This window comes from Asterias amurensis, chromosome 4, assembly GCF_032118995.1.
Source record: "Asterias amurensis chromosome 4, ASM3211899v1".
NCBI classification, from domain to species: domain Eukaryota; kingdom Metazoa; phylum Echinodermata; class Asteroidea; order Forcipulatida; family Asteriidae; genus Asterias; species Asterias amurensis.
In genome coordinates, this window is record NC_092651.1 from 18,313,334 (window position 1) to 18,330,428 (window position 17,095).

Genomic DNA, 17,095 nt, shown 5'->3' on the forward strand with positions numbered 1-17,095 from the left:
ACAATTATTTTTGAGATGGCGCTGTCCACGTCGAGACTATGCCGTGCTGGTATGTAAAAAAAAGTATTTTATTTGTGTTTTTCTTTACCTTTAAATCCTTTTAATTTCAATTATTTATGTACCCCTATGATATCCCGTTGTTTTCCAGTTGTTTCTATGCGTCTTATTTGTCTCATAAGAGAGTTTATCAAAACATTAGCACCGGCAGTTTTTCATTCTCAGTTAAATCAGATTCTCTGTTGTGTTGTGTTGTGATGCTGACAATGATGATGTAATGTCTTGTTTTTCAGGGGCGGTGAGCTCATAGGATCAATTTTGTTTACATAACTCCTTCCCCCCTCCATGGTTATCATAGCTTTATGATTTATATTTATCCATGCCCATGGTTTATCATACCGCAATGACAGAAAAAATAGTTCAAATTTACTATTTTGTTCATATTAGATTAAAATAAAACTTTATTTTTAAAAGTATGTCCATGTCTCGGTTGGCATCAAGCATGCAATCCGTTGAACTGAACCAATATTGAAATAACTGTTATCTCTACAGACTCAACCTTGTCATTGTCAGTGTCGACTGGACTGGACCGGAGTACAGTATCTCGGTTCCATTACATTCATTAAACAAAATTGAGAGAATCCACCATTTATTGACAACTACATTTTAGGGGTGGGGCTAGCTGTAGACATGTAGCCAACCCATCACAAGCAGTATATGGACTGTAGTGTTTGTATGAATTTGTAGTTAGTTGAGTTCAGTTGTGCCTTTTTTGTGTATTTTGTTTTCAAGGTTCTTAACCGGTAAACAGTATTGTCCAAAGGCCCATACTTAGTGTATCACAACTTATATTATAAAATAACAAACCTGTGAAAATTTAGGCTCGATCTGTCATCGGAGTCAAGAGAAAATAACGGGAAAACCCTCCCTTGTTTCCACCCTTTCTCCGTGTCATGACATGTGTTTAAAATAAATCAGTTAGTCTCGATATCGAGTTTGTTGAAATGCTTTCTTAAAAAGTATAAGCATGTCATGGAATAATATTTCAAGGGAAGTCTTTCATCATTACCTTCTGTAAACCCTGTTAGTTATTTGTATCTGTGAACTTAAAATGTGTTGTTCTGCTCAGAAAGTGTCCTATGGCTTTAAGGCCAAATAAAATTTTAAAAACAGTGTATCGTACGAATTTTTCAAAAAAAAGAGGAGGATGGGGGCCTTTTTTTTTTTTTTTTTTTTTTTCGTCAAACAGGCCACCAACTCTTCAGTTTGAAAATCCATCACGAACTTATTTTACATCTATTTGTTGCATGAGGACCCGGAATAATAGGGTCAAATTATTATACTAAAAAGATTTGCAGGTACATCACTAATTTTGTTTTATGATACAGACGGTTAAATGCGTGTTCTAGAGCATCACGTTTGATTCGGGAACAACCAAAGATATTAGAATGCTTATGGCGCAACTTGATAAACTCCAGCCAAAATTGTTGGCCTTTGTATGTGTATTTGTTATTGCTGTTTATTTGTTTACAAATTTATATATTTTTATATTTCAATATTGTTCTCTTTAGGATCAGCTGAAGAGGAGAGCCTCGAAAAATAAAAATTAGTAAAATAAAGGATGCAGCCCTAAAAAAAAAAAAAAGAGTGAAGGTGTGGACGATCAACTTGTGTACTTTTTACTTGGCCTAAAGCCAGATTACATCAAAAAATACTCTGGGCACCTTTGGTAATTGTCAAAGACCAGTAATCTCACTTGGTATTTTGCAACATAATGCACAAAATAACAAACCTGTGAAAATTTGGACTCAATTGGTCTTTGAAGTTGCAAGAAAATGATGAATGAAAAAACACCCTTGTTGTACAAAATACATGAAGTGTGCTTTCAGATGGAAATTAAAGCTATCTGGCCAGAAGTCTTTTATTATTTTAGTGAGAAATTACCCTTTTTTCAAAAACTATGTTACTTCACAGGGAGTTGTTTCTCAAAATGTTTAATACTATCAACAGGTCTCTGTTGCTCTTTACCTAGTAAGGTTTATGCTAATATATTTTGAGTAATTACCAAACGTGTACAGTGCCTTTAAAGACATCAAGTCATATTCCTTTATCTCCTTTCTCTCTAATTCAATTCATGTTTTGTCAGCAGCGTGCAGATATGCCAGAGTGTCTACTAAGGCATCGTACTGCACATCCACAACACCTAAAATCACTACACACTACACAGTCGTCCCAAGGGAAAAAGATGAAAGATGGAAAGGTAATGGTGTTAAATATTAAAGAATATTCAGGGTTTGAGTTTGGCACTAGACCACATCACCTATGCTGAGGCCAGTGATATTAGCATTGGGCCAGTAAACTGAATGACCCAGTAATATTCAGGGTTTGAGTTTGGCACTAGACCACATCACCTATGCTGAGGCCAGTGATATTAGCATTGGACCAGTAAACTGAATGACCCAGTAATATTGAGGGTTTGAGTTTGGCACTTGACCACAGCACCCAGGCTGAGGCCAGTGATATTAGCATTGGGCCAGTAAACTGAATGACCCAGTAATATTCAGGGTTTGAGTTTGGCACTTGACCACAGCTCACAGGCTGAGGCCAGTGATATTAGCATTGGGCCAGTAAACTGAATGACCCAGTAATATTCAGGGTTTGAGTTTGGCACTAGACCACATCACCTATGCTGAGGCCAGTGATATTAGCATTGGGCCAGTAAACTGAATGACCCAGTAATATTCAGGGTTTGAGTTTGGCACTAGACCACATCACCTATGCTGAGGCCAGTAATATTAGCATTGGGCCAGTAAACTGAATGACCCAGTAATATTCAGGGTTTGAGTTTGGCACTTGACCACAGCACCCAGGCTGAGGCCAGTAATATTAGCATTGGGCCAGTAAACTGAATGACCCAGTAATATTCAGGGTTTGAGTTTGGCACTTGACCACAGCTCACAGGCTGAGGCCAGTGATATTAGCATTGGGCCAGTAAACTGAATGACCCAGTAATATTCAGGGTTTGAGTTTGGCACTTGACCACAGCTCACAGGCTGAGGCCAGTGATATTAGCATTGGGCCAGTAAACTGAATGACCCAGTAATATTCAGGGTTTGAGTTTGGCACTTGACCACAGCACCCAGGCTGAGGCCAGTGATATTAGCATTGGGCCAGTGAACTGAATGACCCAGTAATATTCAGGGTTTGAGTTTGGCACTAGACCACATCACCTATGCTGAGGCCAGTGATATTAGCATTGGGCCAGTAAACTGAATGACCCAGTAATATTCAGGGTTTGAGTTTGGCACTTGACCACAGCTCACAGGCTGAGGCCAGTGATATTAGCATTGGGCCAGTAAACTGAATGACCCAGTAATATTCAGGGTTTGAGTTTGGCACTTGACCACAGCTCACAGGCTGAGGCCAGTGATATTAGCATTGGGCCAGTAAACTGAATGACCCAGTAATATTCAGGGTTTGAGTTTGGCATTTGACCACAGCACCCAGGCTGAGGCCAGTGATATTAGCATTGGGCCAGTAAACTGAATGACCCAGTAATATTCAGGGTTTGAGTTTGGCACTTGACCACAGCACCCAGGCTGAGGCCAGTGATATTAGCATTGGGCAAGTAAACTGAATGACCTAGTAATATTCAGGGTTTGAGTTTGGCACTAGACCATAGCACCCAGGCTGAGGCCAGTGATTTTAGCATTGTGCCAGTAAACTGAATGACCCAGTAATATACAGTGTTAGAAATTTGGCACAGGACCCAGGTTGAGGCCAGTGATATTAGCCTTGGGCCAGTAAACTCATGACCTGACAATTCCTGCAGTCTTGTGATTTTCAATTGAATAATAGGCCCTAGCCACTGTGACTCAGCAGAAAGGACCGACGTTGGAATGTTGACTTGGAGTCTGGTATTTATACAATTATAACTCTGTCTAGTATCAAATCACACTTCTGTAACCCATCAGACAAATACAAAAAATATTCTAGTTGATCAGTACTTAATAAAAAGATAAACTTACAAGATGGGAAAGCAGATTCTCACGAAGATTCCGGTAGAGGTGAAATAAATTCTGGTCCGGTTGTTATTTTGAACTTTGATTTAGGGAATAACAGTGCGAGTACCCGGTCTTCACTGCGTGGTAATGACCGGGTTGGTGGCTGACACTGTTATTCCCATTAATAAATACCTTTTTTAGCGAATTAAACGGCTTAAGTTGTCCAAATTGTGTGACTTTTCTCTTGGCGGTACTTCCAGACATGTTCAGGGGCCATATTTGAGCTTTTGATGGTTCCCATCTCTTTCGTGCGTTAATCACATTACTGATCTTTGAGACCAGTGACTCTTTCAAATAATGATCTGTTCAGCGCCTTCACTGGGGTCAAAGGAGGCAAATGATTAGGCAGTAGCTGTTCCTTGTGCATTAACACGCGTGCATAAGCTCGGCGTCATTTTATACGCGCGCACATGTTACACGCGCGCACTCAAAATTGATACATTTTCAGCGCGCGTACGTGTAAGTGCGCGAAGTTGCAATGAAACTAACAGGGATATAAATAAGCGTGCGATACAGTGCAACGCGCAAGGTTTACACAATGTATGCTGATTTAGTGGCCACTTATTCGCTATTTTCCAAAGCCGGTCTTTATACCACCGTTAACACTCCCACACGTGACCGGGTTTTGACCAATCAGAGACTTGAAACCGTCCAAGGTATTTATTAATAATAATAATAATAATAACAAGACTTGTAATGCGCACATATCCACCCTGCTGGGTGTTCAAGGCGCAGTAAAACCAAATTCAAAAGGCATTTTATTTGATCTTTTGACTGACACAAAAACTCCTCATTGAATTGTACAGACTGATATGATTTGATATAAAGGACGTCATGATTTGAAATATCACTTGTAAATAATATAAAATAATATTACATGTTGTCTTGCAATTGCATTCCACTGCCACGCAATATATTTTTCAATATTCGGTAGACATCTAAGTTCTTAAAAGAACTGGTTATTAACTTCTACTTTCACTTTGGTGGATCGAAGGGACTTCCAGCCATAAACTTCACTATTGCAGAGTGAGTTCTTAATTGGTCTCAACGTTTGGACTAGCTTGCACTAGTTATCATCAGGAGACTTACTGAATTACAATTTGTTTGTGACTTCCTAGATGTGGAGATGGAACGCTACGCTGATGAGGCTGATGTTGTGATCGTTGGGGGCGGCCCAGCTGGAATGGCTGCTGCCATCAAACTCAAACAACTAAGTCTGGAGAAAGGAACTGAACTCAGGGTGTGTCTGGTGGAGAAGGCTGCTGAAATAGGTAAGCGCTAAGACATGGGGCCAATTTCATTGAGCTGCTTAAGCAGAAAATATTCCTTAACAATTGTCTGCTTAGCAGAAATGAGCAGGATACCAGTCACAAAATATGTATGTGGCATGGTAGTTCAGTTGGAAACCATATTCTGGTTAGCACATATTTGTTGTGCTTTAGCTATTGTTTTTGCCACAGCAGTTCTATACGAAGTTGGGCCCTGTGTTGTAGCTAGACTAATTTTAGTGGTGGGGTCCAGATCCACCAAGGGCAAATCAGATCAACAAAATTATTCATGTTTAGATATGGGCCATCGTTGCTGAAGTGCAATCTGGGGGAAATCTGTTCTGGGCGGCACAGTGTATATTATTTGTTAGAATGCTAGAAAAAATTGTTTAGGTCTGGGTAGGCCCGCCCGACACTGCCTACAACGCTGATTAAGACCAACAAAGTCATTGTGGATGTTTTGTGAGATTAAAACCGAGGAGTTGTCATTAGTTTTAAAATTTAGTTTATCAATGCTTTTGCTAACCCCTCCGTTGTGATGTGACAAATGAAACGCCGGAGCCAACCTGGATAACTAACAAGTTGTTGGTGTATTTTTTTGTTTCAGGTGGTCACACACTCTCTGGAGCGTGCGTTGAGCCCCGGGTATTTGATGAGCTTATACCTGACTGGAAGGAGAAAGGCTTGCCACTTCTCACCCCTGTCAAGGAGGACAAATTTGGGATCCTGACGGAGAAGGGACGAATTCCAATTCCAATTTTTAAAGGTACGTAAACACAAAGATTTTTTATAAGGACAATTTCAAAGTTGCATACTCACATTTCATTGTCCACAAAAATGAAAAATTCTCTTATGCATAACGCATAATTGTGCATTCTAAAAGTAATCCAAGAATTTTCCCATACCTGTAGGTATTACTGATTTTACACTTTGACATTATCTTTGAGCTATGTATTGATGTAGACAAGATTCCCTATGTGTTTTGTGTTGTCGTTTAGCCTTCGGGAAAGGCTTTGCTAGGGTCGAAACACAGGCCAGAACCATTTTTTACATTTATGCAGTAAGTCTTTTAGGTTGGTGAGCAGATTGCAACAGCTGTTTATGTTTCTGTGTACTTAAGATTCATCTCTTGTTATTTATCTCCCTTCTAGGGCTTCCAATGTACAACCATGGCAATTACATTGTGAGGTTGGGTAACGTTGTACGCTGGCTCGGTGAATACGCAGAAGAGCTGGGAGTTGAGATATATCCTGGCTACCCAGCAAGTGAGGTTAGTAGAGGAAGAGTTAAGTTGCTTGGTTATAACCAATGATAATAGAGCGTCAATGGCGCGACATGAAGATTTTCAGCTGAAATTGTGGGCCCTTTTATGTGTATTCTTATGTGTATTTGTAATATTTTTTATTGCTATATAAGTATTTGTATATTTTTACATTTTTACATTTTTAAATTTCAGTTGTGCTCTTTAGCTGGAGAGGAAAGCCTCTTGACAGTAACTGTGTTTCTTTTAGGCAATCCGTTGGGCTCAAGATGGTTGTTTTCCTCTGTATTTTAATTGCTCATTGCTATAGCTTGTAATGTTTTTACCTGATTAATGTGCGTAATATTGCCCTTTTATGTACCCACAAAATTAAATTAATACAAATGTGAAATGTGTCATGAAGGCCATTTCAGTAAGCAACTCTTTTGATGCAACAATAGATAAGTGCAGACACTGACATTTACTGTCAAAGATATAACAAATCATTTGCTTGCTGAAATGGTACAGGGACTCTGTAATCTTTGGTTATAACTCGCTTTTATACTAGTGTAAACACAACCCAAGAAGGGTAGTTTTCTGTTAGGATCCTTCCTCACTCCAACAAAACCCAACACGATATGATAACTGAACACCCAAACTGTTGGACTGTATGCAGGCATGAAATTCTTCCTACATTTACTTTAGTCTGTTTCTGATTTTTTGCCCTTATTTTTTAATCAGCAACGACCGTCATTAACAAGCTGGGAAAAAAAACATTAAAGCCTATAGGTCAGCCTTTGTGCTCAAAATGTTTGACAAAATATCATGCCTGTATTATGTAGGTTTGCATAACCCATGTAATCAGCTTATTACAGTTTAATAAGTCTCAGTTTAATAAGCCTCAGTTTAACAGAATAAAATGTGGGCACACACCAAACCCAACTAGTTTGACTTAACCTTTCTGTTGTGATTTTGTGTAGCAATTGCCAAAAAAATGCATTTAAACAATTTGATAAACCTACCTGCAGATTCTGTATCATGAAGATGGAAGTGTTAAAGGCATAGCAACCAGCGATGTTGGAATTGCAAAGGATGGCTCACCAAAGGTAAGAAGAGACTCTTCACTTCCTTCCCACAAAGTTTTAATGTTGATTTTTGTTTTGTCGTCAGCCTGAACTGGTAAAAAGTTCATCATGTTTGATGAAGCCCATGAATTTATCCTTGAGAAGGCTCGTTGAATTCTTCCATGGAACTCTGCTCATCATACCCCAACTGCTTTTATTGTTATTAAATGGTTGAATCCTTGAACTTTCAGGACACATTTGAGAGAGGAATGGAGCTCCATGCAAAATGCACAATCTTCGCCGAGGGATGCCATGGTCATCTAGGCAAGGAACTGTACAAGAAGTTTGACCTAAGGAAGGACTGTCAACCGCAGACATACGCCATCGGTCTGAAAGAGGTCAGGCGGAACACTCTCATCATTTAAATTCTTGGAAAAAAACATAACCTCCCCCCCCCCCTCACCCCCCCAAAAGAAAAAGAAAAAATTATATAAATAAAAATAAAACAGCTCCAGATTCATCAGACAGACAGCTTTTTCTGCTGATCTGATACCTATGGTTTCCGGAACTGTTAAATTGCTTTCATTCTATACAAATGTAGATGTATACAATAAAAGAAAGAGGTGAAAATTTCATTCCAAAAGGTGGTCACATTTTCGGGAAATCACCCGAAGTGGTTTTGTCAACGGAGTAAGAATAATCTCCGATAGGAATACACAATCTTAAAACCTTAATGTCACTAGTTTCTCAGATTCAAATTTTGGGGCATAAAAAACTTAAATCCTTTCACATAACCTTATTACTTTAAAGTGTTTTCTAGCAAATGCTGCTGTAGGCTTCTTAATATTTATCTCCATTAACTGTAAGAGTGATTACCAAACGTATACCCTCCCTTAAACTGTGTCTGGTTAGAAAATAAATAACTAATTATCATGAATTAATGCAATTTTATTTTTCAAATCTATCTTGGATTAAAGGTATGGGAAGTTGATCCAAGCCAGCACCATCCAGGGCGAGTGGAACACACCGTGGGTTGGCCACTGGTAAGTTGAGTTTAGCAAGTTGGCCCAAACAAAGAAACAAGTGATTTATGTGATCATCAAATAATCCTTACTAGCTTCTGCAAATGTCCTAGGGCGACCTCATCTACGTTTCCCATGGATGGCCTGGGTAACCAGTTGTAGAGTTGCTGAGATACAATACACCAACATGATCGCCCCTGATGTTTGTAAAGCATACACAAGGCAGACACAAGTTTGAAATTGGCATCCCAAACTTTATTTTGGTCACAACAAAATTGTGTTAAATCATAACGATGTTTGAACAAATTCCATGTATTAAATAACTTGATTTCTGTGTTTTTTTCCGTTCAGAAACTGGACACATACGGTGGCTCATTCTTATACCACTTGGATGAGGGCTCCCCAACAGTTGTCGTTGGATTTGTCGTTTGTCTAGATTACAAAAACCCATACATCAGTCCATTCAAAGAGCTACAGAGATTCAAGCAGCATCCATCCATCAGGCCGACATTTGCAGGTGGTACGAGGATAGCATACGGTGCAAGGGCACTCAATGAGGGCGGTGTTCAGGTAAATAAAGACATCTTGGCCCTATTTAATATAGCTGCTAAGCACAAAAATTTGCTTATCATGAAATTTCTTCCTTGATAAAAACAGGATTACCAACCAAATATCCACGTGATCTTCAGGGTAAACAAACAACAGCTGAATATTAGTAACATAGAAAATGCAGCAAATTGAAATTTGGTTGGCAATCCTGTTTTTATCAAGGAAGAAATTTCATGCTTAGCAATTTTGTGTGTTAAGCAGCGCTATATGAAACTGGGCCCAGAGCATGATTTCATAAAGCTGTCAGTAATGCTTAGAGCAGTTTCTTTGCTAAGTGAAAATGAGTCGGGCACCAGTCACAACAACCTTAAGCTAAGAAAGTTTTTTTTCTGTGCTGAAAATGTTGTGTCCGCTTTAGGGCACAGATTTTATCGTGTCATCAAACTTCTTACAGGGCCAAAATTTCTGAGCTATAAAGTTAAACAAAAAACCCAAAGTAAGCACAAGACTATAATTGCTTACCAGAAATATTTTACCAGCCAAACTATAACCTTTTGTGTATTGTTGCTGACTGAATCCCTGCTTATTTTTTCCGCGGCAGAAATTCATTGAGAAAATGTTCTGCTAGAGCAGCTCTTTGAAAATTTAGCCCATCATTGTCCAGAATTAATTAGTTTTGGGGAACTCGATCACCTTGATATGGTTGAAGTCTGTAAAGATTGCTTTTATGACTTATGACATGCGTTGTGACATGAGTTGTGATGTTGTGCAGTAAGACCCGATTTATCAATTTTTACCCCATTTATCAAATTTTGTTTGTTTGTATAATTGTGTCTTGCATTATGGTGCATTATTATTGTCTTTTATCCATTGTTCTCTGCAAAATGGACTGTATTTGTTTCCAATTCCTAAATATTATAGTTTCTAATGTGCCTTTTACCATTATGCATATGAACCATTATTTTATTACTTTTTCTCTGTGTTTATTTAAATTCTTTTCTGCGTTTGAACATTTCCATGTAATTTCTTTTTCATTGTACCCGAGTTTTAGCTTTGTTTTTTTAATTGGCCTAGATTTATTTCCTTAAACTTAATTGCTCCTACAAATATAACGCTGTTTTATCATATCAGTGCTGTGTGATTTGTTTTTAAATCCAAAGTGTAACATTCAAGTCTGACTCTTTATCTGACACAAGGGAATTTTCAGGCAACCAATCATATTCATATCAAAGAGTTATAAAGGTCATACTCATTTCATTTAAGAGGGTGATCTTGAGAAAGTTTACTAAAGTGAGGTTTGAACATGGGACCTCTGGATAAATGTGTCGTCGCTCTACCAACTGAGCCGCCAAGCCCTAAGGTTGGCAGTCAACCCCAAAATACCCAGAGTCAGTTATCCGCTGCAGCAGCCTTATCTGTGTGTACAAGTGCATTCCACTATGTCATGCACTCATATAAACAAGAGGTGATTGTATTTCACAAGAACCAAGGCTGGCACTTTAGTCCAAAGCTTACAGGTTCAAAACCCGCTCTAGTCAATATTATTTTGTTCAACAATATGATATTATTATTTGCCCAATTATTTTCCATTATGGTTTATTACTGTAAATTCATTTTTTAAATACTTTAAGGAAAAATTGTTAAGGGAAAATGTATCTTTTTCAAGCAAAGTATTTCTTATGAATGCTCGACAAAAATGACCACCTATGATAAGACACTTATATGCTCTTTGTTTCGTTCATGATTTCAGTCCATTCCGAAGCTAGCTTTCCCCGGGGGCATGTTAATTGGATGTAGCCCGGGCTTCATGAACGTGCCTAAGCTTAAAGGTACCCATAATGCCATGAAAAGCGGCATGATCGCAGCAGAGACGCTGTTTGAAAAGCTCACTCAGGAAAATCCCTCGTCAGAAACAGCAGGTAATGTCTTTTTTCTTTCTTTTTTTTCTTCTTATTATTACAGGCACCAGACACTACTGGTAATTACTCAAATTATTTTTTAGCGTTTAGGCCTACTTACTTGTTATTGAGAAATGGAGAGCTGTTGATAGTATAAAATAAAACAAACTTTTCGTGAACTTAATTCAGAGTTTTGTTCAGCACGAATCTGGAGCGCCTGTCTGAAAAGGGTGTAAATCAGAAATATCGATATTTATAAACCAGCTTTTTCTTGTTCCGCCCTTTCTCTGTTATTTAGGGTTATACATTGAAGACTATGAGCCCAAGCTAAAAGATAGCTGGTTGTGGAAGGAGCTACACTCAATAAGAAACATCAGACCAGCGTTCAACAATCCTCTAGGAGTCTATGGGTCTATGCTGTACGCGGGCATCTTTTACTTCCTAGGGAGAGGGAAGGAACCATGGACACTGAAGCATCATGGTAAGCTGAGCTCAAAATTAACACTTGACCCCAGGCCCGAGGCTAGTGACGTTAGCATTAGGCCAGAAGACTTAACGACAGTATAAGTTTGGCGATCTTGTGTTTTTGAAAAATAACAACCTCACTGCAATTTTAACATACAAATATCTTTCTATTTTGTTGAGCATTGAACTTTACTCATAAGACAAATGAGATCAATCTTATAATAGATGTTGCTTGCATCGGGATTAGGAATATTAATTTTGGTTGTTACCCATACACTGGTGCATGTTAGCACTGTATACTAGAAGATAGTGTTCTTCTCATTTTGGTTCCGGTCTCTGGTCCAGTTAAAATTTTTAGCCAACTCGTCATATAACTTGATGTAAGACTAGTCATTACTTTTTGTTAAATCCACCCAACGTGACATTGCCTCTGGCGTGACATTGCCTCTTGCAGAAGTACACAGCCACAATCAGGGGTACACTTTTTGTTATAAAGACCCCCAGCCTTTTTGAGATATGGCGGCCACAATGCTTCAACACTATAAGGTTTGGGTAAATTTGTGCGTATTGACTATAGAAATAGAACGTGTGTTATTCAGTGAAGTGCGCATTTTAGGCGACACGGGAGTTTACATGTAAACCTAATGACCACCAACATGGTGAGCGTGGCATAAGTCGCGCCGCGTGTGACGCGCAGATCACGTCCGCCATACCTCAAAAAGGCTTATTGAACAATATTGATTTTTGGGGTTGAACAAAGAATTGACTAGAGTGGGATTCGAACCAACGACCTCCGGAAATGTGCCGGCGCTCTACCAACTGAGCTATCTAGCCCTATATTGGCGGTGTCCCTATTTTGTCAATATCTTTGTTCGGGGGGGGGGGGGGTGAACAATATTGAGTAACCCTTTGCAGATCTTGTATTCAACAAACTCAGGCGCTTTTTCTCCATCACTGACACAGCGATTGTATAAACATGTACATTGAGATAACTGCTACACAGTGGTTTTCTGTTGTTCATATTAGGACAATACAAAATTGTGTACACATGATGATGACTGTGCACATTTTTGTGCTTACTTACAAAATAATCAAAAGACCTTATGCATTTACGTCATCCAGCCTCCATCTTAGAGGTAAAATGATGATGAAACTATTGTTATTATTATTATTATTATTATTATTATTATTATCATTATTATTGTTATTAAGCAAAACGCAAAGATTTGTACGCGCAGCGCACAGGTTTGGCCAATGAATGGCAATTTTTTTACCTCTAGGTGAGGGCACCCTACTGATATGACATCATGTGCATAAGGTCTATTCTTCACATTTAAACAAATGCATTCCTCTTCCTCTTACAGGTAGGGACAACGAGTATTTAAAACCAGCGGCAGAGTGTACCCCCATTGAGTACCCCAAGCCAGACAATGAGGTGAGCTTTGACCTCCTCAGCTCCGTGGCTCTTAGTGGGACCAATCACGAGAGCGATCAGCCGGCCCATCTCACACTGCTGGACGACTCCGTTCCTGTCAACACCAACCTGAGTCTGTACGACGGACCGGAAGGAAGGTTTTGCCCTGCTGGTAAGAACTTTAATTCAAATAAGTAAATAAAAGTCAAAATTGTTTAATGTCTGGCGATGACTTTAGCAGGCTAAGACTTATCGTATTTCACTCCATGACATATTCGTTTTTGATAGTGTAAATCCTTTAGTTTTTATGAAAACATTTTTTTTTAAATGAAAGCTATTTTTTTAAATGATATTTGATTTTAAACTTTTGTGGGGACAGAATATGTGATGATTGTTTTTTTAAATGATTATTTTTTTGATATATATTTATGTGTAGTTTAAGAATTGTTTATGTTTCTTTAAATTAGTATCATGCCTGTACAGAGCATTGGGGTCTTGCCTTGGACGAAATGCGCTATACCAGAATGATTTTTATTATTATTTTTCTGTTTCATTTACCTGTCTCCTTAGGTGTCTATGAATACGTTCCCAAAGAGGAAGGAGAAGGCATGAGACTACAAATCAACGCAGCCAACTGCGTCCACTGCAAAACCTGCGACATCAAAGACCCCACCCAAAACATCAACTGGGTTGTACCTGAAGCCGGTGGTGGCCCAGCCTATAGTGGCATGTAACGACTGATTACTGGTGGCCAAGCGAATGACTGGCTACTAGTGGCTTAGCATACAGTGGAATGTAACGACTGGCTACTAGTGGCCTAGAATACTGTGGAATATATCTTTCACTGAAGGGGGAGGGGGGGGGCATTGGTTGCTAAGCCAATATTGCAATAGTTATAACAGTTGTTGCCATTAACCCTTGCAGCAGAAACGGGGGGGGGGGGGGAATTACATTACATGCTTGATCCACTGTGTGTGATTGGAAGGGAGATTATATTTACGGGTAAATGGCTATGTTTGGAGGGCACAACTCTTGTTCTAACAATCTGAACAGATGTATGGATGTTCCCTGGACACACACACTAAAGATTGAAGCAGTCTGAAAATTTACACATTGGTTCACTACTGAAAGGCTAATTCAAAGGATTAAGTGTTTGAGCACACATAAGAAATTTTTGTGCAATTCGGGTCCATTGAGACTAATCTGCCAGTCCACACTATTTTGTCAACCTCTGAGTTAACCCACCCAGAAATCACTACAGTATATGAAAGAGTGATGTTTATGGGTAGTTCCAAAAAGTCAATCAGCAGAGTTGATCCATATACTTTGTAGTTATTAAAAAAATTAAAAAAGTATGAAGCTGGTCCTTCTGCATGCGCCCCTCGGCTGCTCGAAAGGTTAAAAGCTGGTGGCTCAAATTATCTATTGACCCAAATTTTGTACAGAGTTCCTTCAGCAGGAAGCAATTTCCTAAGCAAAATACGCAGGATACCAGTCTCGGATGATACATGTTACATGGAGTGTTGTCCGGTATCCGCACTTGCCAAACCCAACATATACATGAACTAAGAAACCTGTGAAAGTTTAAGCTCAATCCATCATTAAAGTCATAAGAAAATAGTTGAGGTCCACATTTCATGTTATCATTGTTCAGATGTTGGACACGCGAGATCAAAACGTTTTGGACTCCCGAGAAAATAGTTTCCAGGCAGGTGTATTTCAGGTGAAGTTTCAACATTGACCAAATCCAAGTCTGTGAACATTAATTTTTTAATTTTTACCAATGTTGTATACAACCTTTAATTGACCAGAAGTGCCCCCTAGAATGGTGCACCCCTTGTATTCTCCACCCTAAAATTTGACCCTAGTTTCAGCGAAGATTGGAACTTTTTTTAGTGTGATCGATGTTAATTGTAAATTCCTGTTTTAAATTTTGGATAATTTGGTCATGAAATAAAACAAATTTTCGTTAATTTATTTCAGAAATAAATTGAGTATTGAGGCTTAAAACTGTTGTGTTGTTGAGAGAAATGATTGTGCTCAAAGGCTCTCCAAACTTTTGGAAAAAGACTGGGACAAATTCAGGCATAGAAAAATGTTTATTTTGTTTACATGTCTTTTTAAAAGAATATTCATAAATACCTCGGACAGTTTCGCTATTCTTATTGGTGGAGAGCGTGTCACATGGGTGTGTATAAACCTTTGTTTATGACCGGGAAAAAGTGTCAATTCATGGGCGTGACACGCGACCTTGCACCTGTTCTTTTAAGACAGTTTCTTCATTCCTGTTGGTCGAGAGCAACGGCTGAAACGGTTGTGCCACATCACGCGATACGCGCGACATGCACAGCATTCCCTTATAAGGAGTTGTTAACCCGAGGGCGGCGGAGGGCTTTACCATTTTATAGCTGGAGGGGTGTTGTGTGAAAGAAATCATTTAACAATTATAATTTTTGCATTTATTTTACTTTTTGACCAAAAAGTGATGATGTTTTTGACCAGAAAGGTATTTATGAACGGGAATCAAAGTGTGTTGAATCGGTTTTCAACTAGTGGTTTAAACCCGCCGAGGCCTGGTTCTATATAATTTACCTCGACTTCGTCTCGGTAAAATTATCAAGAACGTTGGGATTAAACCACTAGTTGAAAACCTCTTCACCACACATTGAGTCCCTTATTTGTGTACATGCAACAACAATGCAAAATATTTGAATTTCTTTGTAATCTAGTGTGACTTGATAATCTCATCATTGTGGATTGCTTGATTTTATGTTTTTTAAGAAGATTGCATTTGAAACTGGTGTTTGAATTCTGTTGGGGTTGGCCTGCTGCCTAGTGCATAATTTTTCCAAGGAAATTTGCATCATGTGTGAAAGGAACATGGGCTGGCAGTTGGGTTATTGTTCCCAAGGAACTCCTGGGGTTTTAATTCCTGGGAATTGGCTCTGTGGTGTGTAGAGGGGCCATGGGGTCACAATAATCAGAGTTACTGGGTTGTGTGAGACTGAGGAAGGGTCTAAGTAGGCTGGTATTAATCACTTAGTGAAGTTCGGGTTTATGGAGTGGCCGAGATTCTATTTGAATTGTGTTCACAAACGTGCAATTTCTAATTCAACTACCGAGGCTTGTTTCTTGTTGGCTGCATATTTATGTTAACAATAACTGGATGGATAAAGTATGTGAAATGTTTGACATTCACGACATCTACTTTAACCTTTGACAAAGACACTCCTTTGATCAAAATATAAGCCACTACAATGTTTTGTAGTTTTTCTACTCTCCTTTTTGAAGAGATGGTACGTTTTAAAACCAAATTTGAAAACATAATCAAGTGTTTAACAGTTAATTTACCGATTCTGTCGTCGAACTTTCCCAGTAGAATTTGGTCATCAAAATCTTTTGAATTGCTCTACAACCAACTGCATAAGTACATCTTCTGTCTTGGTACCATTAGTTACTAGTTAGTTGAACACTAGCGGTAGGAATTGAGTTCCCTGCATTCAGCGATGCATCCTCAAACCGGTTCATACTTCCTGCGAATGCGAATGCGAAGCGAATTTGACGTGAATTTGACGTCACACCCTCCTTTCGCAGCGAATCTGTGACGTCAAGATTCGCTTCGCATTCGCAGGAAGTATAAACCGGGCTTTAGTCATGGAATGCATTTTGAACACCAGAGGCAGGTTACATCTTTGAATAATTATATCTTTCTATTAATATTGTACATTCATGTGATTTTATTTTTTCAAGCCTTATTCTCAAGGATTTGTCAAATGCAGAGGAATAAAGGGTTTAATCTGTGGTTTTAAAATATGAAATATTTGTTTTTAATATTGTTCCCAACAGCAAGACTGGGCCCAACCTCACAAGAGCTGCTTAACCACAAGAAGTAGATACACACATGGTGTTACCGCAAACCAAAAATACATTGATGCCTCACCGTGCAATGCCTCAAATCCTATACACAAAAAGTAACTTGGCATAAAACAATTGCGCTGATCAGAATACTTTCTGATTTGTTTTGATTCATTCTGTAATCAGAGTACATGTACATTCAAAAACCTTTCTTTAGTTGACATTGGTATTAAAAATTATTGGTATCCTCCCTGCACCA

At 38.8% G+C, this 17,095-nt stretch overlaps 1 protein-coding gene across 2 annotated transcripts; it reads left to right on the top strand.

Moving 5' to 3' along the window:
• Positions 1-10: 10 nt before the first annotated feature.
• On the top strand, positions 11-17,069 carry LOC139935984 (electron transfer flavoprotein-ubiquinone oxidoreductase, mitochondrial-like). Of its 2 annotated transcripts, none has more exons than XM_071930655.1 (13): positions 11-49; positions 2,147-2,257; positions 5,180-5,332; positions 5,937-6,095; positions 6,481-6,599; positions 7,598-7,675; positions 7,885-8,031; positions 8,611-8,676; positions 9,007-9,225; positions 10,955-11,123; positions 11,401-11,583; positions 12,932-13,153; positions 13,552-17,069. In XM_071930655.1, the coding sequence occupies exons 1-13, from the start codon at positions 16-18 to the stop codon at positions 13,713-13,715; spliced, it is 1,824 nt and encodes a 607-aa protein (XP_071786756.1). In that variant the 5' UTR covers positions 11-15; the 3' UTR covers positions 13,716-17,069. The 2 variants fall into 2 exon arrangements, with proteins under 2 accessions (XP_071786756.1, XP_071786757.1); XM_071930656.1 differs by having other exon boundaries at positions 29-49; positions 2,144-2,257.
• Positions 17,070-17,095: the final 26 nt, after the last annotated feature.

Bases quoted from the DNA above. Each gene is read 5' to 3' on its own strand.
- LOC139935984 (XM_071930655.1), top strand. From the start codon at position 16: ATGGCGCTGTCCACGTCGAGACTATGCCGTGCTG. The intron at 50-2,146 runs GTATGTAAAAAA...TTTTGTCAGCAG, and splicing joins GTCGAGACTATGCCGTGCTG to CGTGCAGATATGCCAGAGTG. The intron at 5,333-5,936 runs GTAAGCGCTAAG...TTTTTGTTTCAG, and splicing joins GGAGAAGGCTGCTGAAATAG to GTGGTCACACACTCTCTGGA.